Source organism: Stylophora pistillata, chromosome 7 (assembly GCF_964205215.1).
Source record: "Stylophora pistillata chromosome 7, jaStyPist1.2, whole genome shotgun sequence".
Lineage (NCBI taxonomy): Eukaryota > Metazoa > Cnidaria > Anthozoa > Scleractinia > Pocilloporidae > Stylophora > Stylophora pistillata.
Window position 1 is genome coordinate 21274816 of NC_142525.1, and position 14569 is coordinate 21289384.

At 38.1% G+C, this 14569-nt stretch overlaps 1 protein-coding gene, 1 long non-coding RNA gene and 1 pseudogene across 3 annotated transcripts in view; all 3 read right to left on the minus strand.

Annotated features, from left to right (window-relative positions):
- LOC148727059 (uncharacterized) overlaps positions 1-1905 on the minus strand; it is a 3858-nt gene extending 1953 nt beyond the window's left edge. The window contains exon 1 of the mRNA XM_088727282.1: positions 1-1905. This exon is cut by the window's left edge and continues 1953 nt beyond it. Within this exon, the coding sequence (XP_088583408.1) occupies positions 434-1894 (1461 nt within the window). The 5' untranslated portion in view covers positions 1895-1905 and the 3' untranslated portion in view covers positions 1-433.
- Positions 1906-2536: 631 nt separating this feature from the next.
- Positions 2537-6408, minus strand: LOC148727060 (uncharacterized; annotated as a pseudogene). The gene is made up of 3 exons (XR_015989466.1): positions 5547-6408; positions 4702-4780; positions 2537-3597 (listed from the first exon to the last, which is right to left on the minus strand). The product of XR_015989466.1 is annotated as an uncharacterized LOC148727060 (transcript).
- Positions 6409-9764: 3356 nt separating this feature from the next.
- Positions 9765-14066, minus strand: LOC148727061 (uncharacterized). The gene is made up of 2 exons (XR_015989908.1): positions 12433-14066; positions 9765-11851 (listed from the first exon to the last, which is right to left on the minus strand). It is a non-coding gene; the product is annotated as an uncharacterized LOC148727061 (long non-coding RNA).
- Positions 14067-14569: the final 503 nt, after the last annotated feature.

A 14569-nucleotide genomic window follows, 5' to 3' on the forward strand; every position in this document is an offset into this window, starting at 1 on the left:
CTGAGTCTAGTTTTCCAATAAGTTCTTCAAATGGTCTAAAAAGGTCAATTGAAGAATCAGGGGGTCTATACCAGGTCATAACGGCAAAAGGCCTTGATCTGGGCTTCTTGATTTCGACAGTCAGACTTTCTATTTGTTCACATATTAGATCAGAGCGAACAGAATAATTGATTTCGGAACGAATAAAAAAACAAACACCCCCTCCAGACCTACCGTTAGTAGAGCGATGTCTACGAATAGATTCATAGCCAGAAATATGAATTTCATTATCACCTATTGTGTCATCCAATTTAGTTTCATTTATGGCTAAGATATCGATAGGTCTGTCGGAAAGCAAAATTTTAAGGCCTCGTTTAGGCGGGAGAAACTCGTGAGAAACGATTGGATTTCCAAGGTCGCGATTACGCTCTGAATTGAACAGACGGCCAGTAGGTCAACTACATTCATGTAATTTATTCGCGAAGTTGTTATACATTTTGGCAATACCTGTCTCCCCAAGATGAAGTCCTCCTCTATTTAAGTCCGTTGAGTGAATGTCATCGTGGTGTATGAAGTGCCACTGTCGCTGATTGCAGAGTTTTCGAAGCTTTTTGTTGACTGCATCAACATCGCCGCTATCTGAGAGGTCCGATCTTGTGACCAGCTCTGATGTTATTACTTGTGCGTCCGTGGAGCTTTCAATTTCCCTCGCTAGGTCAACGATGTTATCGGCGATTTCGCTTGGGGATAGTTTTCCAAGGTCGTTAGTACCAGCATGTAAAATGATCTGGTCCGGCTTCTTGTCCAGTGTTGGTTTCACATAATGTGACATATCACTTGTTGTAGCTCCTGCGAAGGACTTTACAACAACCCGGTGGCCGACTTCTTTCCCTAATTGCCACCCTTGTATGTTTCTGATAATAGAATCGCCAATAATGACGGTGGTCGGCGAGGATCTTTCTTGGTTGTGGTTAAGAGTATTAGAGCTGTTCTGAGAACTCTTGTTTGGCGGCTTTTTCTTGCTCGATTTGCTTTGGTGATTCTTCGTTGTTTTGGAAGATTGAGATTTAGATGATCCATTGTTTTGCTTTGTGTCCGCCCTTGTATCCGACCATTTTGTATCCGACACCTTAGCATCAACCGAAGGCGACTCTTTAAAAGCTTCCTTGCTGTCAAGGCGAAAGTTATATAGCTCCTTGCTCAGCAATGATACCACCATCTGCAGGGAATCTCGCTCCTCTTTTGTTTTATCTAGATTTCCCTTCATTAGCTGAAGTTGCTCTCGCAGAGCGCGATTTTCTTCCTGTATCCGTTGTTGATTTTGACATGATTTACAGGTTGACTGTATTTCTCTACTGTCCGTTAATCGAGATCTATACGAGTCTTTGAGTTTGTTTACCTCATTTTCCAAGCGGTCGTATAGATCTTTAAGGGATTTGTAGCCACTGCATGTGTGACTCTGTTGTTCTGGGCTGCTGCTGGTGTCGTTCAGGTTTATAACAGCCGAAGGCCGAGGTGACGGTTGGTTGACATTCTGGCGGGGAATTTGAATTTCACCAGATCCTGACAAAATCGACTCCTTGAGTCTTCTAACCAGCTCAGTTTTCCTGCCAGATTTAGAAAGCTTTCTTTTTTCAAGTTCGTCCCTTAGATCTTTCACCTTCAGGGAGTTGATGGACCGTCCATTTAATGCATTCTTGATAGCAGCCATTTCGCTCATTTCAAAGGACGAGGAAAGCGAACCGTATTCGGGTACAGAAGTAGACGTATTCTCGTTATTAATCTGATCAGCGACTACCAGAGTTGAGTCAGTGTGTACTTTACTCAAATCAGGCAAGGAACTGGTCCTAACAAGCCGCGGCCTGGAGATAAAGCGATCAACCTTCGGAGCTAGAAAAACGTGTCCATCCGCCATATTATGCAAATCAAACCTCACCTTTGAATTTAAGTTGTGATTTCTATTAATACCTTGCTTCCAAAAGCCCCTAATACTTATTTTTACAGAATTTAGCTGATGTGTTGCAACAGTAATGAGTGACTGCAAATGGCAGGATTGACTGAAAAAGTCATCTGTTAGGTTAATTATTAACTTGACTTTCCGTTACATAAAGAATGCACACGCAGTCTGATAATGATGATGATGATAATGATGATGATGATGATGAGGACAATGAAGATGGCACTGATAACAATGAAAGTAATGATGATGAAAATGAATTAAACTCTAAAATTGATTTCAGTAAAGAGTTGCTTCTCCGTCCCAGATTCAGGTTCCGCCGATATTTCTTGCTTGTTCACTCTGAAGACCAAATGCACAATTTAAGGTGACATGATAATATTACCCAGTTCTTGTGTCATCTTCTCAGCTGTTCAATAACAATAACAATAACAAATACATTTATTATTTGTATTGCACTTTTTCTATAAAATATTCAAAAGCGCATCACAACAGTAATTAATAACTAAAATTATACAATTCTTTGTAAAAAGTCATAAATTATATATATTTATTTACATTAAATTAATGAAGGATAATTACAAATAAATATATAGATATACTAAGATAACTGAAATGGTTCCTTAAATAAAAATGTTTTAAGTAAAATCTTAAAAGATTCTACGTTCGTTGCTTCGCGCGTGGACCTTGGCAGCTTATTCCATAGGAAAGGAGCAGCTACCAGGAAAGCTCTGTCACCCAATGTTTTCTTAGTTTTCATACTTGGTCTTCCCAGCAAACGACCATTATCGTTGTGCCTCAAATGGTAGGACGAAGGCCGTTGAATACTAATTAAATCTGAAAGGTACTTAGGTGATAGGCCATGCAGAATTTTAAAAGTTATCAGGAGTATCTTATAATGTATCCTGAAGCGCACTGGTAACCAATGTAGTTTAGCGAGTAGAGGTGTAATAGGACAGAACTTGTGCGCACAATATATAAGTCTCACACTTGCATTCATAACACATTGCAATTTCATAATTTGATATTCTGGGATTCCGTACAAAAGGCTATTACAATAATCCAGTCTACTACTAATAAAAGTATGAACTAATTTCTCAGTAGATTCCCTGGATAAATATTTCCTAATATGACGTATATTGTATAAATAATAGAAAGCGCTGCTACAAGTCTTTATAATGTGAGCTCCCGTATTCAGATGCGTATCGAACCATGTGCCTAGATTGTGCATGCGCGCAGAGGCTACAGGAGAGACTTCAGTCTGCCCAATCTTGATGCTTTGGATTGAAACTTTTGAGAGCTGCTGATGTGTACCTATAATCAGGAACTCAGTCTTGTCATCATTGAGCATCAGCTGATCCTCCCTCATACATGCTCGGACATCGCAGATGCACTTTTGCATGGCTGATACAGCATCGACTTCACTAGAAGAGTCAGAGGGCTTAAATGACAAATACAACTGTGTATCGTCAGCGTAAGTATGGACAGAGGGCAGATGCTGTTTAAGAATCTGGAACAGCTTTAACTCACATTGATGAGTAAGCACTATTTCTATCGCCTTCACACTTGTGCAAGGAAATGAGTATGTAGCTATTAACATACCATAAGGTAGACTGCACACTATGATTCCAGATCTGTTATGATGTGACATTCCATGTACACTGAAGTAACAGAACAGAAAAACATTAATTTTTTTTTTTTATCAATAACATGAGTACTGGGGTAAATCAGTGGAAAACAAATCACACCGGAAAAAAAAAACATTTAGGGGTATTGTTAAATTGTATTTATCAAAATGATTTCAAGTTGACTATCTGAAAATTTGAAAACAATAATATAATAGTATAATGGCCTGCAAATGGTAGAGTTGCTGTAAAATTGTAACTTATTGAAATCACAAACAGAGTCCGGGAAGCTTAGAGCTCACCAAGCCGGTTATACAAGTATGTTACAAATACCTTCCTCTATGTCTATATCTGTGTAACACCCCAAATATGGTGAGTCTGTGGGTTATGATGATGTGAACTAAATATTGTGGATTGCAGTTAAACAATGGAAAAGGTGTGGTCAAGCATATTAATAAGAAGTTCACATTATTTGATAAACAGAAAACTTTAGGAACCTTTTAACTCCCATGAGTGTACAAGATAGATTTGATCCTAACAATATAAATAAAATATCATGCTGACAAGGGATGAGAATAATTAATGAAAAAAATTAATTAAGGGGTTATTAGTTGATCCTATATCAAATTCTCCAAACTAACATCATAAGAATTGTATGGCTGACAGTAAGGAGAATTGCTTGTGTGATCTTGGGAGTTAAAAGACCTTAGTTCACATCTTTCCTTATGAAGTTTTTGTTATGAATACCAAGATTTTAATAAAGTAAATATTGTGGATACAGGGAATGGGTCAAAAAAAAAGAAAAAAAAAAAAGAAAAAAAAAAGCCCTGGCCAATACAAAGTGTATGTTGACAAATTTTCTTCCCTCTCAACTCAGCAAAGAAAATTACACTACCTACAAACATTCTTTCTGTAGATAATGTATTTAATCTCTTGGTTACCATTTGAAGTTCAGCATTTATCAGTGAGAACTAAGAAAAAATTATCAACTAGTTTGTAGGGGATGTTGCTTTGATACAATAGAAAATTCTCAGGATTGACTAATAAAGAAACAAATTGTCATCACTTAAGAGAATTAGCTCTATGGTAATATGAGAATAAAGCATTTTAAGTATACAGGTTAAATATAGCAACTTTTACCTGATTCAGATCTTTGAGGTTCCCATATGAGTAGATTAAATCTCCCTGTTTGGTCAAGACAATCACACCATCAAGAATGCTGTCAACAAACAGATGTTCTGTAGATGTATATCACATATAAATGGGAAATGAGACAATTTTCAGTATTCACGGATGGTGCTCTGGTTTAAATCTGATCCTTAGAGAGGGACTTCTATGGATCAACCCAATTGTGTGGCCAGGACTTGGAGTTAATTACACTATGTTCTGGAGCATTTTTCAACACCAATCCAGACTAGACACCATTCGCTTGTACTACAAAACAGTACTTCATGCATCAAGATTTTAAAAGGGAATTTAGTTCAACATGCATCGCATATTAATTTTGGGCTTTATCGCACATCAAGAACAAACCCTCTTGCCACCCTCATATTAGTGTCTTGTCTGGATTGCTGGTCCTAGCAATATGTGGGTTAGGACTGTCATAATTATATGATGCAGCTATTTATGGCCAAAGTCTGCTTGCAAAACATGCAGTTCCCTAGCTGTACGTCAGAAATAGCTAGAGCACTACTGACAAAAAAATTTGGCTATGGTGCCTGTTAATACTCATTCGCTCTTACGAAGGGCTAACGCTCGAAATGTCAGCTCTTAAACTCTTTATGGTGGCCATTATCAACCTAGTTGATGAAACCAAATTACCAATTAAGACTCTTTTGTATCAAAGTTGTGGGTTCAATGGAGGAAAGGTGATTTAGCTCTGAAGCGAGGTCTTGAAAGTTGTTTCATTCGCGTTGCCAGACCTGTGTATCGTTAGAAAAAAAATTGTAAACAGCGAACTTCACAAAATTGCATGAAACAAATACCTGATCATGAGACGAACTCACTCCAGGCCTCCCCTGATTGCATCTGTTAACCTCTTCTTTCTTCCCCCTATCCTTCCCTTAGTTCATCTGAAGCACTTACCGCTTAATCTATGTTAATATTTTGGTTAGCAGAACAAATATCTGCCTGCTAGGAAAAGAAAACTCAAGGTTATGTTGTTATCGACAGGCATCCTATCACATTAGTTACCAGTCTATTTCGGAACAGTTCATTCATTGGTTCGCAGCTTTTCGTAGCCGAAAAAAAAGGAGCCGAAATTAAACTGTAAAGTGTACACCGTCAATGTGATCTCAACTTAAAGAGTTTCATCTCCGAATATTGGCAGTGTTCAAGTTAATTTATGTAAATTTTGTAGTGGAGCTATTTTCCGCTTCGATTTCTTCTTAATGATGGCAATCCTTGTGCATTTGAATGATCTAGTGTGGAGAACATTATTGTGGAACACTATGATTTTGTAAGACACTGTATTTGAGTTGTTTCTTTTTTTTTTTCTACTTTTTTCCCCTTTATTCACTGTCGTACATTTCAGTGTCAAGTGTAAAGCAGTTCGATTTTCGTCTTGAGTCATAGGTCTACGATTGTGATTTTTTCAAAACGCCCGCGTGAGAAGTCGTGCGTGAGTTCCTTTGGTTCATCACGTTCCGCGCGTGTACCACCTCTCCCGCACCAAAATTGAATGCCAGCCACCTCCTGTTGTAGCTGGGTTATTGTGTCATAAGACAGTAATGTATATTACTCACTTGATAGCAAGAATGATACATACATATCTACATATAACTTTATTTAAACTCGGATTTAGAATAGCTCGAGAGAGCTAGATCTCCGAGTATAATAAATACAGCAACCCACCCATCCCACCCCAGGGGAGGACATCCACCACACAGTAATCTCGTGCATGGGAAATTAACTATCAAACTTATGGATATGCAAGTACATGCTGATAACCACAATTATGGGTCAAAGGTTCCAAACCTGATTAATTTTTGATGCATAAACTGCTTCAGTCCTTTGTTAGAGAAAGAGGAGAAGATGAAATGAAAGAAACAGTGCTGAGTTCAAAAACGCGCTTTCCTGCATTTTACGTTTCTCTTTTTGAGAAGTTCAACGAACAATTCTTGACAGGACATTCAATGCCAGCATTTGTTGAGTTCTATGAAGAGAAGCAAAATATCGTTTAGAGTCTAACAGAAAGTTGTTCAGATACTAAGACATGTGACACTGTTTTTGGTGTTTTCATAAATTAAAGCAGAGATATTCTTAGATTCCCTTTTCTGGTGCGAAGGAGAAGTCGTTGACAAAATTTACGAATCAGCAGTCAATGCGGCGATGAAGCTTGGAAAAGGCAATTTTCACAAACAGTTAATGGTTTCGCTGGCTTTTGGTGAAATGTATTGGGGCACAGAAGGAAGAACAATGGAGCTGCTTTCCGAAGCCGGGTACGAGCAAGCGTCATGTTCTCTCTCGGCAGAACATAGAGGAAAACTCATTTGTTACAGAGACGTCTGTCAAGTGGCTTCTAGAAAAACAGAGGATGGAATACGAAGCTTAGAAGAAGCTCTTTCGTTACTGTCTGGCGATGCTGAACAGAGAATTCTCCGAGTAACTGCATTTCAGGTTCTTGCTATTTGTCATCGTTTCAAAAAACAATATTCAGTTGCGTCTGAGTTTTATAAGAAGGCTTTGCAAGAATGTAGAGCATTTGTAGACATGAGTCTTTTTATTATTCCTCCAATGGAAAACAAAGAAGTTAACATTCTCGAAAAAGAAATCAAAAACGAAAGCCAGATACTCATCCGCTCAGGTTAGAAATTATTTGTGTTGTTGGCTCAGTAACAAATCATTTTTTTGATAAGTATACCGAGAACTCAATGAGCAATGCTGTAATCCAACCAGCGAGAGAATTACAGAAACCGATATTACAGAGATCGATCACTCGGCCTTTGGAAATTTCAGCGCAATGTCTGTGATGCACTCCAGAGTGTGTTAAATTATCATCAAGAAGCAATTAAATTGTCTGCTGCAAGTATCAGCTATCATGAAATGGCCATTACGGAATATGGAAACGTAGAATCAGAGACTCACCCGAAACTTGATGAGAATCTAGGGTTACACGAGCATCAAGAAGAGCTTCTAAGGAGTTACTTCGACCATGGCGGGAATCTGTTCAAACTGCAAATATATCCTGAGGCCCAGACATTTTATAATCGTGCACTATGAATGCAAGGTAAACTGTTTGGAGAAGAACACCCAGACACAGCTCAGAGTTACCAATCACTCGGAGTAACACAGCACGAGTTGGGCGACTTTGCTTCAGCGCTTCAGTCCAAACAGCGCGGACTTGACATCCGAGTTAAACTGTTTGGAGAAGAACACCTAGACACAGCGAGCAGTTACGAAACACTCGCAGCAACACAGCACGAGTTGGGCGACTGCTTCAGCGCTTCAGTCAACACAGCGCGGACTTGACATCTGAGTTAAACTTTTTGGAGAAGAACACCCAGACACATTGAGGAGTTACCAATCACTCGGAGCAAAACAGCACGAGTTGGGCGACTTTGCTTCGTCGCTTCACTCGAAACAACGCGGAGTCGACATCCAAGTTAAGCTGTTTGGAGTAAAACACCCAGACACAGTGAGGAGTTATCATTCAGTCGGAATAACACAGTACAAGCTTGGCGACTTTGCTTCAGCGCTTCAGTCAACACAGCGCGGACTTGACACTCAAGTTAAACTGTTTGGAGAAGAACATCCAGACATAGCGAGGAGTTACCAATCACTCGGAGTAACACAGCACGAGTTGGGCGACTTTGCTTCAGCGCTTCAGTCCAAACAGCGTGGACTTGACATCCGAGTGAAACTGTTTGGAGAACACCTAGACACAGCGAGGAGTTACGAATCACTTGGTTTAACACAGACTTTCTTGGGCGACTTTGCTTCAGCGTTTCAGTGAATACAGCGTGCATTTGCCATCCAAACTACACTGTCTGGAGAAGAACACCCAGACACTGCCCAGAGTTCGAGTACGAATCACTCAGAGTAACAAAGCACGATTTTGACGACTTTGCTTCAGCGCACAACACGACCTCGCACAATTGCAACTCGTTACTTTTAAAGCGCTTCAACTGCCCATAGATCATTACATTGAAAAACACCCAAAAATTCAGAGCACATTTAAATCGCTATCCACGACCTCTGCCGCTATTATGGATCCCTTCTCTCACATGACATTTTGTAAACACCCTTTTTTCATCTTTTTTTCAAGTACGTCACTGTGGTTGATCGCTTTAGAAATTGACGAAAACTTGTTCGATTCTGCAGCCCAGGAACATGTTTGACAAGTTGAATCGCCCATCGTGCTTTGTGAAGTTTTGCTGCCCCATTCTGAATGGAAAAAATTAAAGAATATTTTTAGCTTGGCCTCATGGGGGGGAATGAGAGATAATCCCAAATCAAACTTCTAACATTTAGTTACACTTGATAACTTGAAATTACTTTGCGATTATTGCTAAAGCTTCGAGTTAAAATGTGTTCAAAATGTGTCGGAGAAGTACAAAATTAATCGAATGGTCTAGAAGACATCCTTTGCACATTTGTCACGACAAGTAAGTGATAGTGGATCCAATCAGGTTTTGCCATTTACACTGATCTTGTCTTGCGGAACGATCTTCTTCTGCAGCGAAGATAGTCGCTCAGTTTCATGGAGTTGACTGCATGTGCCACAAACCGGTCAGTCAGTCGGTCATTCAAGGTAGTTTTGGTTTTATCAACTGAGTTGATGGAGTAAATTGGCCACCGCAAGGAGTTTCAGAGCTTACGTTTGGAACGTTAGCCGGAGCAAATGTCGCTCAGTCAGTCAGGGTCGGTCGGTCGGTCGGTTGGCTCGTTACTCGCACAAGATTCACACAAACGAAAAAATTGTAAATAAAAATGTGTACGTTTGAAAAGGAAAAATTTAAGACCTTTTTACCTCAAAGTAAAGTTAATTACAAGTAAGTTACAGGCTTTTCACTTTCTCTATACACTGTGAATTACAAGCTTTTGTAGTTGATTGACAACTTGATTCTAACAGCCTGCAGGCCACCTCTGACTCGTTTTCAACCTTCTTACATTATCAGACGTTTAACTTCTGTCTTAGTAGCTGTTAGAGCAATGAGAGATTTCACAGGCACTGGCTGAGAAGAGAATCAACATAAACTATCTTCACCTCAGACCACATTTTATTGCATAGAGGTATACGACCTTAATTACACATCAAATTAGTGGCTTTAAAATACGACTTCTTCGAAAATATTAGCAGAGTGTAAACAGAAAAGAGACATCTAACAAGTTTCAATAATAATAATAATTACAATAATACACGTTCAGCTTTTTTTTATAAATAAGTTAATCAGTTATCAACTCAGGCCAGCTACTGTCATTAAAAGCCAATTGCTGCAGTGAGGCTGTACACCATTTATTGTTATACTTTTTTATAAATCTTTTATTTACAATGTTATTCGTCAGTCGAGAAGATCAATTTGACAAAACCGTCTTCACTCTCCAGGGGCTGAGTAAAGAATGGGCAGATGGCCTAAAAAGCATCACCTCCATGAGGAATGGGAAGTTGTTGCCAAAACCTGCATCAAAAGAATAACAAAAAAACACCACTTCATTATCAATTCCTCCTCATGAACGAGACACAGTGATGTTATTTGTGAGAAGTTTACAGTTCACAAGCATCTAATGAATTACTCCAAGATAAAAAAATCAACTCTCCACACTCTGTCAGACATTTCTTACAATTTCAGCTCTGAGAAATTGGTGGTCAATGAAACAAAAGTCCCCTTGTTAGTATTTTGCTTTCTTCTCACCTCTTTTTAAGAGCTGCTTAAGAAGGTTGTTTTTTACTTTAAGGGGAAACTCTTTTGATCACTTAAAGGAGAATAAGGGTTATAATGGCTGGCAGAGTGTCTCAGATAGGATAACAACTCTGTTACTAAAACTTCCCCAACAGCCTGATAGGTGATTGATAAATTCTTGCTGATACATAGTATGACTTTATAGGCTGTAACTGGATGGTAAACCATTGTTTCGTTCAAATTATAGCTAAGAAAAGTCTTGGGGGGGGGGGGGAAGTCTGACCAAAGAAAGACAAATCTAACTGTTTCAGCGGCAACTGAAAAAGACCAATAACGAATTTCTCCCTAAAATATCAATGTAATTTTGGGCACGGAGGTGATGAAAATGAATATAAATATCAACCAGAGGATACTGATCTTCAGTGTAAAAATGTAAGGGCAGCTCGTTCTAGAGGGACAAGGAACCTTTAACCCGACTGTTTCCCCAGGGCAAACATGTCCAAACAGTACAAAAGTATGTGTAGCAGCAGGCTCTTCCTGATAGAATGCCAGTTCTTTTCCAAGAGTCAGTAGCACATAACTGCATACCTGATAAAGCAGTGGAAATTGTTCGTGTCAACTGACACCAGCTAGCTTAAAAGTAAGATGGATACCTTTAGTGTCAAATGTTTTCCACGGTGGTAAGCCAGTCAGTAGATAGGATAATCTCCCCCTCTACCACTCTAAGAGGCAGTATTCCAGGCACCTTTTGACAATGACTACATCAGTGGATGGGACTAATGAAGGTGGGGTAGGGGAACCCTCTCAAAAATGACTAGCAAGCACTCAGGAGTGAAAGATGATTGCCACAAGACTGCTCTTAATCACTGAGATCCACTGCAATATAGTGGTGATGGATGTTCCACATGAGCCTACACTGACCAAAAGAGACCACTATAATTCTGAAAATTAACCCATTCATTTCCAAGATCTCCTAATTGATTCTCCTGACTGTCTGCCATACAATTCTTATAATGATAGTTTGGAGAAAATGGAGTTGGATCAAGTAATAACCCCCCCCCCCCATATGATATTGTTTTTTTATTCTTATAATCACTTGTCTGCTTGATACTGTTTTGACATTGTAATGAGAAATTCTGTCTTAGTCACTCACAGGAGTAAAGGATTAACTGCATTAAAATGTCTAAATTTACCCTTCAGAATCCTTGTAGAAAATTTCATCAGAATTCTTTAAAATCTAAAATTCCTTTGTAGGAAAAGTTACTTCTTTATCTCTTCTTTGAGTCATTTTAAAGGCTAGTTATGCTAGGTTTTACTAACTGTAAACAAACTGGACAAATTCTTTTGTCAGCAAGATTTCTCTCAGGTGAATTCAATGAATGAAGACCATGTACATGGCCACACTTGAGGTACATTTAGGGCTGTTCATTGGTCACTCTGCTTGAGAGCTGAAAATGAATTATGTGAGGCCTCTTCAGCTTATCATTATTTGACCAACTTGATACCGTAGGTAGGTGGAGTGTGTATACTTTGTATTCCAGTAAAATTATTATTAATTTATCAGTTTTTAATGGTGACAGCTTTCAACCAGCAAAATGGTTTTTAAAGTAATTCAGACACCTTTGAATTTGAGTAGTGATTTCTATTAAAACCTCATTTTCATAGGCCTCCAATACTTATTTTTACAGAATTTAACTGATGTTTTGCAACAGTCATAAGTGACTGCAAATGGCAGGATTGACTGAAAAACATCTGTTAGGTTAATTATAAACTTGACTTTCTGTTACATAAAGAGTGCACTCACAGTCTGATAATGATGATAATGATGATGATAATGATGATGATGAGGACAATGAAGATGACATTGATGATAATGAAAGTAATGATGATGAAAATGAATTAAACTCTAAACATTGATTTGAGTAAAGAGTTGCTTCTCCGTCCCAGATTCAGGTTCCACCTATATTTCTTGCTTGTTCACTCTGAAGACCAAATGCACATTTTAAGGTGACATGATAAATATTATTACCCAGTTCTTGTTTCATCTTCTCAGCTGTTCACAAGTGTTCTCCACTATTTCTATCGCCTTCACACTTGTGCAAGGAAATGAGTATGTAGCTATCAAGATACCACAGGGAGAAACTGCACACTATGATTCCAGATCTGTTATGATGTGACATTGCATATACACTGAAGTAACAGAACAGAAAAATATTTATCGATAACATGCGTACTTGGGTAAATCAGTGGAAAAAAAATCACACCAAAAAAAAAAAAACATTTGGAGGGTATTGTTAAATTGTATTTATCGACATGATTTCAAGTTGACTATCTGAAAATTTGTAAACCGTGATAATGGTATAATGGCCTGCAAATGGTAGAGTTGGTGTAAAATTGTAATTTTATTAAAATCCCAAACACAGTCTGGGAAGCTTAGAGCTCACCAAGCTGGTTATAAAAGTATGCCACAAATATCTTCCGCTATGTCTATGCCTGTGTAAAACCCCAAATATGGTGAGTCCATGGGTTATGAAGATGTAAACTATTGTGGATTGCAGTTAAGCAATGGAAGGGCCAGGTCAAGCATATTAATAAGAGGTTCACATTATTTGATAAACAGAGATCTGAATTTTTAAATACTTTTTTTATGAACTCCCATGAGTGTAGAAGATAGATTTGATCCTCAGAATATAAATACAATATCACACTGACAAGTGATGAGAATAATAAAGAAAAAAATTAATCAGTGGGTTATTAGTTGATCCAATATCAAATTCTCTACTAACATCATAATTCTCAACTAACATCATAAGAATTGTATGGCAGACAGTAAGGAGAATTGCTTGTGCAATCTTGGGAGTTAAAAGACCTTTGTTGACATCTTTTCTTATGAAGTTTTTGTTATGAATACCAAGATTTTAATAGAGTAACTATTGTGGACACAGGGAATGGGTAAAAAAAAAAAAACCCCTGGCCAATACAAAGTGTATGTTGACAAATTTTCTTCCCTCTCAACTCAGCAGAGAAAATTTACATTACCTACAAAAATTCTTTCTGTAGATGATTTATTTAATCTCTTGATCACCAATTGCCGTTTGCAGAATAAATCCCTTTTGGCAAGCAGCAGAGTTTGTGGGAAAATGAAAGATGGATTGAGGATCCTAGAAAACCATTTATTTCTGTTCAAAAAATTTAAGACATTGCTTTACAGTCAATGTAATTATGTTTTGAGGATTCTGTAAAAATATAAATACAGCTGTACCCCTCCCTGCTGGTGTTTATGACTCCCATCATCCCTTCAGAACTGTAATTTAAAATTCCAGTTTGGCTGATTACAATTATTTACAAAACATTCCCTATGAAAGTGGACCACCTGGACATAAATTGCCTTATAATCCCTCACTTCTCTCTAGCCCTTAAGTAGGAAGCTTTGCAGATTAATGATAAACAAAGTCTTTCTCCTACTTCCTGCCCTAGAATCTCTCATCTTATACTCTTCTCATGTCTATTCCACACCCCTCCTACACCCCTCTCATTTCTCTCCCAACCCTTTCAGCTCCCTATTTCCCTGAAATCCCATACATTTCACTATTCCACTAAATCTTATAATTTGAATCTGGGAAATTTCCTGTAAGCAACCTAATTTTCTTCAAATTAGACAAACAGAACCTGCCTTGTTCTTCAGCTGTTGTGGTAAAGATAACAAGAAACTGGGTACAGTATTTCTGCAAAAATCAAGAAGACCCACATCAAAACAATATCAAGCTGACAAGTGATGAGAATAAAGAAAAATCTTACTTAATTAAGGGAATTATTAGTTGATCCAATACCAAATTCTCAGAACTAAGATCATAAGAATTGTTTGACAGACAGCAAGGAGAATTCCTCATGAGACCTTGGGATTGAAAGGGTTAGGTTCACCATCAAATGTTGATATTTATTATCAAGAGGCAACTTAAAACAAATGTCCACAAACCTTTCACTTCCAAAGATAAACAGAATTAAAATCCTATTGCAATAACACTTTACACCTTGATACCAGTATGCAAATTCTCTCTACTGTTCTCTTCACATTTCTTAAAGTGCTGATCGACAAGGAGAATTCGTTTACCAATCAAGAGGTTCTTTATTGGTGATCATTATCTTTATTCTCCTAACATTAATGT